This window comes from Poecilia mexicana, unplaced genomic scaffold (genome assembly GCF_051168715.1).
Source record: "Poecilia mexicana isolate PSO_F unplaced genomic scaffold, ASM5116871v1 scaffold_17, whole genome shotgun sequence".
NCBI lineage: Eukaryota > Metazoa > Chordata > Actinopteri > Cyprinodontiformes > Poeciliidae > Poecilia > Poecilia mexicana.
Genome location: NW_028263386.1, coordinates 13853476 through 13865031, shown reverse-complemented (window position 1 = coordinate 13865031; position 11556 = coordinate 13853476). Strand labels below are relative to the sequence as shown.

At 38.3% G+C, this 11556-nt stretch overlaps 1 protein-coding gene across 4 annotated transcripts; it reads right to left on the bottom strand.

The window, feature by feature from the left end:
* Positions 1-392: 392 nt before the first annotated feature.
* On the bottom strand, positions 393-9617 carry ripk1l (receptor (TNFRSF)-interacting serine-threonine kinase 1, like). Of its 4 annotated transcripts, none has more exons than XM_015000506.2 (11): positions 9340-9617; positions 9028-9210; positions 7131-7287; positions 6890-7027; positions 6551-6782; positions 6305-6454; positions 4967-5043; positions 3782-3866; positions 3083-3673; positions 2843-2980; positions 393-1686 (listed from the first exon to the last, which is right to left on the bottom strand). In XM_015000506.2, exons 2-11 carry the CDS (start codon positions 9186-9188, stop codon positions 1397-1399), a joined length of 2019 nt encoding a protein of 672 aa, XP_014855992.2. In that variant the 5' UTR covers positions 9189-9210; positions 9340-9617; the 3' UTR covers positions 393-1396. The 4 variants fall into 4 exon arrangements, with proteins under 4 accessions (XP_014855992.2, XP_087870721.1, XP_014855993.2 ...); XM_088014595.1 differs by having other exon boundaries at positions 2912-2980; XM_015000507.2 differs by having other exon boundaries at positions 9028-9193.
* Positions 9618-11556: the final 1939 nt, after the last annotated feature.

Sequence of the window (11556 nt, the reverse complement as noted above, 5' to 3'; positions counted from 1 at the left end):
GTGCTTCGAGACTTAACGTAAAGATTAGGATCCATATTCTTTTAGGGCGAATTGGCTTAGGATAAAAAGGAACAAGTTTGGTCAAGTCTTTCACTAACTAAAACAGGGTTTTGATGTGATAAAAGAAAAATAGGTTTGAAGATTTAAACATTTCTTCTTTCACATTAAAAAAAAAGGCCAGTGATGCCTGCAGTTCTGAATTATTTATTTATTTATTACCTCCTGAATTATTGCTGTTGAAATAATTTTGGTGGTCTGGCCCCTTGGAAAGGTTTCCCCACGGCTTCATGTTGTCTCCATCTGTAAATAATGACTCTCACTGTGGTTTGTTCAAAGCCTTTGAAATGAGCTTTTAAAATCAATAAATAGAAAACTGGAAACACAAACAGATATACAGACACACATGGACAATATTTATTGTAATATGCTTCCAGCGGAGCACGACCGACAAGGGCTTTGAATTTGTAGAAGCGTACCACTGATTGTGCAAATATACATAACCTTAACCTTAATAAAGCAGAAGTCCATAAAGCCAATTCAAAGAAGACCTGAACGCATCTCAAAACATGAGGAAAAGTCCGTCATCTACAACAGCTCCTAGAAACAGCTCATCAGAATGAAAGTATTGTGAAAATTACAGTAATTTTGCGCAACGAGCCGTCAAACGGAAAGGTGAGAAGTAATTCATGCTTACTTTTCACTCTCCCTGGGTTGACGTTCTTGCAGCTCAAAACAAGCCTTAAATTTACAGGAGAAAACATTTTGGTTTTTTTCCATCACTGCGTAAAATGATTGTAGAAATATTGCACCACAAGATTTTTATGCTTTTGTATGTTCGACATTCGACATACCGTTTTCTACTGTACTCATTATTTTTGACTCAGCCTATCTTGAAGGTTCAATTTAAACATGTTGCTCAAACAAGATGGGTTTTTTTTTATCATTATTATTCCACCACGTAACAAAAGAAAAAAAAAAAACAGCAGAAAACACCTATTAAGAACGTCAGTTTGGCTCAGACCACACATATGTAAAATCAGCTATAAAGATAATATTGAAGTAACATAATAAAAACAGTTTGCATATCATCTTTGTTTTATCAAAACTGGTCCAGCAGAAATTTAAAAGTGTTTTTTGAGACAGTTACAGTCATAATTAGTCAATGTGAACTTTTTTTTTTTTACTAAAGAGCAACACGCCAAAAAGGTTCACATGTCTCAAAATTGCTCATCATTACTAAAAAGTAATGGTAGTATTTCAGATTTTAAAACCCCCCCAATACACTTACTGCTACAATATTGTTACACCATTTCCCATGAAATTAATAGTAAGCTGGCCTCAGTGGCTTAACAATAGTGCAGAAAATATGACCACTGTTGAACGAAAAGAGCGACAACTACTCTGAAGAATCGCACAAGTCCAGTATTTTCTGAATGACATCCACTTTTATATTTCCTTGAAGAGCTTGACAAAGCCTCCCAATTGTACAGTTCAAAGATCCCTGCTTTCTTTTCCAGGATTCCAACATCTGGTGCACCATCTCCGGTAGGCCGTCGCGGTAGTAGTCGTGTTCTATGGTTTCTATTTCCACCTCCGTCAGGCCCAGGCGTCGCGCGCAGCGTTTCCATTTCATCCCAATGTTCTCCCTCAGCACTTCCAGCTGTGACTCTTTTACCACGTGGTCCGCTAAATGAAAGAGAAGGTAGTAACGAGTAAATGACGAGTCCTCAAACAGAGAGAAAATGCTTTAAGTACAATCTGTTGTGACAGCTGAGCTGCAGTAAATCCCTGGGCCAACACATTAAAGGGATAAGTGAAGTTCTGTTACAAGCAATGTCTTGTTAACCAATGGTTTGATAAATGGTTTAGTTTACATGGTTTATTTTCTTCTGAAGAAGTTATTTTTTTACAGTAAATATTCATATTTACTGCATACCATGAAATACATTGTAAATAAAGATTTACTCCACACGCAGACCCGTTGCCATGGCAAACGACACCACACTGCCGCTGTCTATATTCTCTTATCGTCTGTGGTAAAAAAAGGCCACTTTTGGAGCAGTTTCCGGTCCGCTTGCATCCACATACGCTTTCAAACCGCGCCAGAGTTCACTTCAGCCAAACCGTATTTTGAAAGAAGCTCCACTTTGTATTGTGATTGACTTTAGCAAAAAAGGAGAAATGCAGCCACTCAGCCTTGAGACATTATCAGACTGGTTCAAATGATTTTTTTACTTATCTTTCCTACTCACAGAGTAACTCTAAATGCAGATTAGTCATCAAACATTCCCTTCTTCTTTAAATTCTGAATTTGATCTTTTCCTTATATGACCCAGATTAGTTCTGCTAAGTGTACAAAGGAGAAAAAAAAATGTATGCTTGATGGCAACATTTTTGAGTCAAACACGTCTTTTTGTTTAATTAAGTAAAAGAAGTTCTGCAATCTTCCATCTTTAAAGTTGTTGTGAAGTTAACCTTCATGTGTGTCCTTGAAAAATGTTCAATCTATATTAAAAAAAATATTACAGAGATCTTTGCTTGCTCCTACAGTTATTAGTACCTTGGTAACATTGTTCTCTGAATTAAAAAGTGGAAAAGGCTTGAAACAGTTTTTTTTTTTTTTTTTACACTTCCCCAGGAAGTTTAAAGCTTCTTCAAAAAGCTTTTATGATCTCCAAAACTTCATTTATTGACTCCACTTTGAACATGTTGGCATTTCTGTTTCATCTGAGTTCCTGCAAAACAAAACTAGATGGCTCTGGGAAAGAGAATAATCAACCTCAAACCTCAGGGAAAGGACCTACTAATAAATGTGTTTTATGTAATGAACATGATGATTTACCATATTTAAAGATGCCTTCTTGGATTGGAGAGGCAGTGTTGCCATCAAACAAACCCTGAGATAACTCACTGCTTCTAATGCTCATTGTGTTGTTGTTTCCTATCTGGATCCCACTGGCATTTTGAATGTAGAGAGATCCTGGAACACACAAGTTAAACACACCATAGAAAAGTCGATCAAAAGCATAAATTAGGCGTCAGCGAGGAACCTGCTCATAGGAGACTCGGGGTTTACATGTACCTGAGTCCTGCATAGATCCGCTCTTTGAAGAGGTCAAATTATTGCCAGCATTTCGGTTGGGGTCGAAGGTGTCGGACACCGGGTAGATTGGACAGGACTGCTGGCGGTCCAGGAAACGTGGCTGCTGCGACAGAGAAGGAGTGCTGAAAGACTGGTGCAAAAGCGAGTGATTAGATGAGCAGGAGGTTATGGAGTCATAGTGATCGGATGTGGGCCGACGGTAAGCCTCCGTCTGGCTGGTGGGCTGTTCCTGTTCTGGTTTTGTCCAAGAATGGACAGAGGAGTTTTCTTGAGCTGGAAGCCTAAGGCCATTGTCAGAAAAGTTGAAAGGGTTTCGAAGGAAAGGATTCGAGGGATTTCTCTGAAGGCCCTGGGCAGATTCGGGTTGGTTATTACAAGCGTAACTGCCATGCTTGTGGTAGTTAAACTCCCGGTCCAGTTTCTCCTCCAGCTCTGAGGGCGTCCTCAGCATCCTTGCATCCGTCTCAAGAGGGTCTCCAGATGGTTGATCATTGATGTTATGTAGGTCCTCAATGCTGGCTTCAACTGGCATTGATAAATCTCTGTGTGAACTCAAAGAAGCTGGACCATCTAAAAAAAACAACAAAAAAAGAAAAAAAAAACAGGGAGGTTACATCAATAAAGCTGCTCAAACCTGTCAAAGATCAGCATAAAAAGTAAACTTTCAACTTTACCCACCTTGATCTATAGCTGAAAAACTGTCGTGTGTCATTGATAATGATTTAATCTTCTCAACAAGCTCATCTGGACCTTCATATTGTTCCTGTAAAAATATAAATCCCGGAGGTAAAATGATTATTGAACATATTGACATTTTTCTTGGCAAATAAATTTACACCAGGTGTCAGTAAAAAGTAAACAAAACAAGTAAACCTATATATCAAGTTAAGCATTTAAAAAAAAAAGGAATGACAGAGGTACAATGCAATGTACATATGAAGGAAGAAAGATACAAATAGACACAGAAAGATAAACACTGTACTCTTTTAGTATTTAGAAAGTGATCTTTCCAAAAACACTTAGGGAGCACATGCACACTGCTTCAGAAATACCTGGAATTAGCAGATACAATTTTTCTGTGAAAACAACAAGTAATGAACACAGTGCCCTCTTGGCATGCCACTGAGGAATAAAAAAAGCCTGTTGAAGTTTGTTTGGACAGGCCGACTAAATGAGTGAAGGATGCAGTAAGGCCAGATAAGACTGAGATTGAACTATTTGGATGTCGTTACAATAACTACGTCTGGGGAAGAAATGGCACAAAGTCTTAAGTCTGGAGGTGGGAGCATTATGGTGGGGGGGCAGTTTTTGAACACATAATTGCAAAATCTTATTGATTAAGTGACTGGGGAAATCTATTGTGACATTCTGCATAAGAATCTGAAGACAAAATAATGGCTTTTTCAGGAAAGACAACTTGCAGCAAAGGAACCCAAAAGAACGGCTAACATGGTCCAGTCAATCATTTGACTCGTGTCCATTCAAAAGCTTCCATGGCAAGAGCTGAAGACCAGAGCGCATGGAGGAGGTCCACAGAACCTTTGAGATTTGGTGACAGCATAATTTCTCCAAAGGAAATTACGCTAAATATGTAATTATTCCTTGTATCATTTCTCTGTATTTATACCTAACTTAATGTATTAATTTGTTTTGATGTCTTTGTAAGTGAAAACTACTTGGACTGTTACCAACATTTGGTGTTGATTAATTTCTTTGACATGGTTACAAATGGTAACCAAAAAAAAAAAGTTAACATGTTCAATAGTTATTTTCTACACATATGTCGAATCAGAAAACTGTCAAAACTTGTTCAGGTTTTCCATTCATGCGACTTAAGATTTTTTTTATTAGGATCATACTCACCTGCAAAAGGCATACATCTTCCTCTACAAGCGGTTCAAGCTTTTCCTTGTAGAAAGGAAGGAAGCCATCATAGGCCTCTGCCAGAGAGAGATCATAGAAGAGAAAAGGTGAGTTCTTTATATCTGAGCGTATTTGTATTTTATTTATTTTTTATTGTCTGTTTAAAGAGCTAGGCGTCTGTACACTTGTTAGACAAAAACCTTCTGGTGCTTGTATATTCTGTCTGTGCATGTGTGGGTACTCCAGCTTCCTCTCAGTCCAAGAGGAAAATTAGAACAGCATTTCCGCTCATGCTCATAATTTAACATATAAAATGACACGATTAAAAAAAGCAACATAAAAACACGGCATTACTAAAGCTTTTAAATAAAAGTCCCAAGACCAAATAAAAGTGACTTATCAATGGGAGCAGGAGAAAAAAAAAAAAAACAACATTAAATAATAATAATAATAGTGAATAGTAATGATGTGAACAATTACTAGGAGAGTCTTGTTTTTCTAGGATTATTTTTAGTAATCACCAATTATTGCTCTATATTAACGCAAAATGTTAATAGACTTCAAGTAAAAGTAAGATTTTAGCTTTCTTAGATAAAATATCAATATGTTCACGATTATCGGGCGACTATTATTGTACAAAATTGCTATGCAATTAAATGGGTTTTTTTTTCATCTAATTTTTATTTTCATCTGTTTAACTGAGAATTACAAATATGTCGAAACTTTCCAATAAACATTTGTGACCAATATAGCCTTGCTTCTTTTCAATGACAGTGATGGGTCTTCTATTCATGAAGTCTGTTAGTTTCTAGATCTGTTGTCAGTCAACAGATCTAGACGTTGGGATGCTGGCGTTCTCAGTTGGGTTTCAGGTCAGGTGAGGACGGGCGCCATGCCATAGGTTTTTCATGTTTAACTCTTTTTACTGGCTAGTCAATCAGAGGTGTACTTGGACGCATGTGACAGAGAATTAATCTGCATTTTAATCATTGTCTTTTTTGAAAGATTCCGACTTCATCAACGCTTAAAAACCTGGCAAGCAGGTTTGAGAGTTGTATTTTGAGACCATCTTCAACTCAAAAAGGTCCAACCGGCTCATCTTTAATAATACCAGCACCCCACCTCCATCTTGTTGCTGTCTCAGTCGACAGATGGCAACAATGTGATTTAAAACAGCTTTAAATCAAATGATCAGAGCACAGAAATGTTTATTTCTTTCACTTCTTCACTCATCAGCAGTTTCTTTATTTTTATTACTTGTGCTCTGCAACCCGAGTCTTTGCGTTGCTAGTACTAGGGTTGAGTACCAGGGTGTCCACAAAAAAAAAAAAAGCATACCTTGAAACGTTGGTCTTTCTATGGGATCCTGAGCCCAGCATCTCTTCATAAGATCAATTATCTCTGCAGGCGTGTCTTCTGGGATGAGCTCCACTGCAGGTCGGTCACCGCGGCGAACGCACTGGCTAATATGGTCGTCACTCCTTGCATCTGCAGAAAGAAACCTCTGGTGACTGTTTGATAAAAGAATGGTGTATAACCTGCCTAAGACATTTTGTTGGACTCAGGTTAATCGTCACAGCTCACTTTCATATGGTTCTTTCCCGGTCAGAATGACCCAAACCACAATGGCGAAGCTGTACACATCAGACTTCACAGAAGAAGGTGTATTAATGCTCTCCAGGTGCTCCGGGGCCATGTAGCTTAATGTGCCAGCACCTCTGTCCCCAGATGTCGCCCCCCTGTGGCTTTTCCTGCGAGACTCCTGTCTTGTGAGTTTGTTCCATGCCTGGCAGGTGGCCAGGCCAAGGTCAGCAATCTAAGCACAGCAGAAGAGGTTGTTTTACTTATTCTTTATTTGTTTATTTTTCTTACATGAACTGACAAAGTAATTAATGCATAATAAATGCTTTGTGTATCGCATACTTTGATGTGAAAATCCTTATCCACCAGAATATTTTCTGGCTTTATGTCCTTGTGAATGACATGCCGCTCTGTCAGATACACCATCCCCTCCAGGATCTCTAAGATGATTCTTCCCTTAATGGAGATTGGCACAGCGACCTAAGAACAACACAACAGCATAGTAATCCTACAGATTAAAATAGATAATCGTTTCAAGACACACATATTTAACACCACTTCCCTATGCTGGCCTTAGACTGACCTTCTCCAGCATGACCAGCAGGTTGCCTCTGGGTAGAAGCTCTATAATAAGAGAGCAATCTCTGTCCTCCATGATCACGCCAAGCAACTTGACCACGCGCTTGTGGTTGAGGCTTGCCATGATACTTCCCTCCTCCAGCAGCGACTTTTTGTTTTCTCTGGGCGGTAAAGTGAAAACAGAAGGCCTGATTTTAAATAAAGGCACTCCAGAAACATGCATGGTGTCTGTCACACAGGGACACCGGATAAAAAGCATTGTATGGAAGAACACTATATTTCTTCGTCTTACAGGGAAACGCATGACACAACTGCAACTGCAAACCTATCAAGACATGATTTCCCTCTTAAAATGTCATGCCAGGCAAAGACAGTATCAATCCGAGAAGCAGACAAGAGATATGTTATAGCTCTGAAGGACGTGCGTAAATCAACAGTACAGGAGGGAATAATCTCTAAAAACAACCATAATTTGTGCAAAAAAAATATCTCCTTTATGGAAGTTTCATGAAGAAAGATGCTCTCCTGAGATTCATCATTTCTGTCTAGATGCAAAACTCTGTGTGGCAGAAAATGAACATGGCATATCACCATAAATGTACCAGCCACACTGCATGTTGGAGGCAACATCAAGCTGTGAGGATGCTTTTCTTCAGCAGGATCAGGGAAGCTGCACTGAGCTGATGGGAAAGACTGATTGAAATGAGTACTTGATCAATCAATGATGACCTGCTAATAACTGAAAGAGATTGGGGCAGTTGTTCTTCTTCCAGCAGGACAACAATCATAATCATAACAAGCCAGAGCTACAGCAGAATGTTTAAATCAAAGCATATTTGTGGTTGCATTAGACCTGATTTTAATTCAGAATCTGTGGCAATACTTGTGAACTACTGATGTTGGTAAAGGTTCTCCCTCTAATCTGACTGGTCTTTAGCTATTTTACAGAAGAAATAAATAAATTGATTTTTCAGTTTTGAGGTGTGCAAAGTTGCTAAAAGTAGTAAAAATAATTGCAATAATTGGTCTTTAACCAATTATTGCTTGGTTAAGCTTGGATCAGTATTAAGCAATAATCAACCAATTATTGCTTAATACTTAACCAGTTATTGCTTAGTGGTCATGGTCATTTACCGCCCATGACCACTGACTCATGGGCGGTAAATTGCTGTCACAAAAATCCATCAATGTACAATAATATTTAAGTGAAACAAAATATGAAACATCCAATGACTTTTGCAAGACACTGCAGATAAATAGCTTGTATGAACAATGTATTTATACACAAGGTATCTATCTGAGGTCTTTAATACTGCAGTAAGATTTTAGATGGAACATGTTGATAAAAAACACCAATTTGATTAATGTAACTTCTAACACATGAAAGTACGGCATTTCCCTTTCTCACCTGCACTTCCTGAATGCATTTGTGGGCGAAGCTGCACATGAAATAATGCAAAGAAAGCTGTATGACAGCATCTGACTAAAATAAAATTTTAGGCTGCCAATGCCAGTCTAATAACTGTAAATGGCAATGCATACATGCGATGCCACATTGCTGTAATAGACATTCTTAGAAGAGCTTTAAATGTAGGTGTTGCTTCTGGTTTGAAAAAAAAAGGATGTCAGACATCCGCATTTCAGATGGACCAACATCTCATTCTGAATGAAAAGGAAGTGATCAAAAAAGAAATCTCTGCATGCTTTTTCACAGAAGAATCATAATTTGTGATACTTAACACGTCTCTTTGCATATCTGAGAAGCACACCAACTTCCTATTTTCTTCTCTCTTTTTTTGCCCTTCTAGATTAGAAATACTTTCTTTAAACAGACTGTACTCGTGATACACGTTAGAGGAAGGGGAATACCCAGTCTGGTGGTGGGCACATTGAACACTTACTCGTTGCGAAGTGGACCTGTATACACGGTCTTCAACACCACTTGGCCCAGGGTAGCATGGTAACACAAATAGACCTCTCCAAATCCTCCATAATCCAGAGGTTCCCTTTTGATGAGATCTGTTGATCTCATATGAAGCGAGATCTCAGGCGCGGTAGCCATCACCGCTGCCAATAACAAGACACTGTCGGAGTTACAAAAACTACTGGTCAACAACGTAAAACAAAGTGGTTAAAAATTTAACAGACAGTTAGTCATGCATAAAAATAAGCAAATATTATAAACTACATGAATGGCCCGGTGAATTACTCACCCGTATCACTCAAAACACTGTGACAGTCTCAAGAGGAAAAAGCTAGAAGCTAGGTTTTATGACTGAACAAACTTTGGCTTTCTTTACTTTACTTTTTACCAAAACACGAAACTGATTAAAGTGTCTTATAGCATTAATACCGAAACATAAATATAAAACAAATATTAAAAACTGCCTTAAAATCCAAATAAAGTCACACAATCTTTGAATTTCCGGTAAAGGGTCGTCAAACATCGAAGTTAGACGCGAAACAAACATCAGACTACAAACAGGCTTTACAGATCGAGGTCAGAAAAATACACCGAGAGGATGACTAGTAGATTTTAGTATGCGATGCTTTCAAATGACTCAAAAGTGCATTTACAGTATACGCAATGACATACCGACTCCACCTTTCTGTTATCTTTTTCTTTAAAAATTATTGCTGAATTCTTCTGAGAAGTAGTTTCATATTAGCGTTGGATTCACTCCCCAGTCGAAGCCATACGTCAATTAGTCCGCCATATTGTAAGTGGCAAGTTCGCCTTGGCAACCACATATTTGCTTAAAAACTGGGGGTTTTACAAACTAACTTACTAAAACCAACCAAATAAATAAATAGAAACTGAACAGCCCATGAAATATACTAATATAATTTAGTAATCTGACTTTTAGTCAGTAAGATTACTACAATTAATCTTACTTTATCTCTGAAGATTTCTGAAGTCATAGCAAACAAGTTAATCCAAGTTTACATCGCAAAGATAACCAATGACACACTCACTACACTTAAGCATAACAGTTTTCTTTAAATTATATTTAATGTTAGACTGAACAATGACTCCTTTGATGGCTGGGTACAGGATGCACTCCAGCTCTCATCCAATAACCCCTGAAGATAGTTGAAACCAGAAGTTTAGATACGCTGGATTAAAAAAACAACAAAACTAAAATTATTTCTCTTATGTCTGAGGTTAAATCAGACGAAACTTCTCTTGTCAGTTAGTTACCAAAATGAATTCTGTTTGCTAATACCACAATAATGAGAAATAACATGTCAGATCTACTTATTACTGTCTTCAAATTCAAACATTTATATACATTCCCTTAGTATTTAGTTGGCTTTGAACTGTATGTCTTGGTTCAAATTTTGGGGGTTTTCATCCACCATCCACAAGCTTGTCACAATACTTTGGAGGAATTGTGGCCAATTCCTCATAACAGAACAGATGTAAATGAATCAGGATTGTATGCCACCTCACTCACTCGTGTCGATTCAGATCTGCCAAATTGTCTACAGGTTGAGAGTAGGCAATTATGATGGCCGTGCCAAAATCAAGGTCAAATTATTCATTTGGAAGAGCCATTTTCCACCCAGATTTAACTTCCTAGCTGGTGTCTTTTGATGTTGTTTCAATATCTCCACATAATGTTATTTCCTCATAATGTGTATATTTTATGAAGAACACCAATTTCTTCTGCAGCTAAAAAAAAACCCCACAACATAATGCTGCCACTTCCACAATTCACAGTTGGGTTCACCTGTCACTTTCCTGGTGACAGGTGAACCCAACTCATGTCATGATATCTTATCATGTTTAAGCTTGCATAATTGTTTGAACAGATGAACACACCAACTTAACACTCTGGGAAATTATTTCCAAAGATGACCCAGACATGTGCAGCGCCACAATTCTTTTCATGACATTTTGGCTGATTGTTTTTTTACTTTATTGTGTCAAACGAGAAAGAAGTGTATTGGAGGTATGTCCTTAAAATACATCCACGGGTGTGCCTCCAATTAACTTAGATGAGTCAGTTAATTTATCAGAAGTTTTCAAAGCCATGACGTAATCCTCTAGGCTTTCCTTCATTGTTTAGGTCAGAGGTTCCCAAACTGTGGGGGGGCGCGGGAAGCCGTCTGGATGAAAAAAAACAAAAAAAAAACATGAACACTGTATGCGCTGGGTTTTTACCTTAGAATGGCCAACTCTCTGTTATTCCTATGTCAATTTGATACAGTAGAGGCTTCCACACTTCCCATATTTGGGTCCTCTGTCACTTTTATCAGCAGTTAAAACTGTTTAATCCGTTATTAACATGTTGTAACCTGTTCTTCCGAGCCGCCTTTAAACGCAACAAGAGCGCTACGACGCTCGGGCTGGGTTTACACCTGTGAAGGAGACCTGCTGCTGCTGTGCGGAGCTACGCAGGTTTGTGTTAGAATCACGGCAGCAA

Excerpts from the sequence above, each read along its gene's own strand:
- ripk1l (XM_015000506.2), bottom strand. The coding sequence starts at position 9,188 with ATGGCTACCGCGCCTGAGATCTCGCTTCATATGAGATCAACAGATCTC. Across the intron at positions 7,028-7,130 it reads TGCTGGTCATGCTGGAGAAG|GTCGCTGTGCCAATCTCCAT; the intron begins GTCAGTCTAAGG and ends TGTTGTTCTTAG. Across the intron at positions 3,674-3,781 it reads TTTTTCAGCTATAGATCAAG|ATGGTCCAGCTTCTTTGAGT; the intron begins GTGGGTAAAGTT and ends TGTTTTTTTTAG.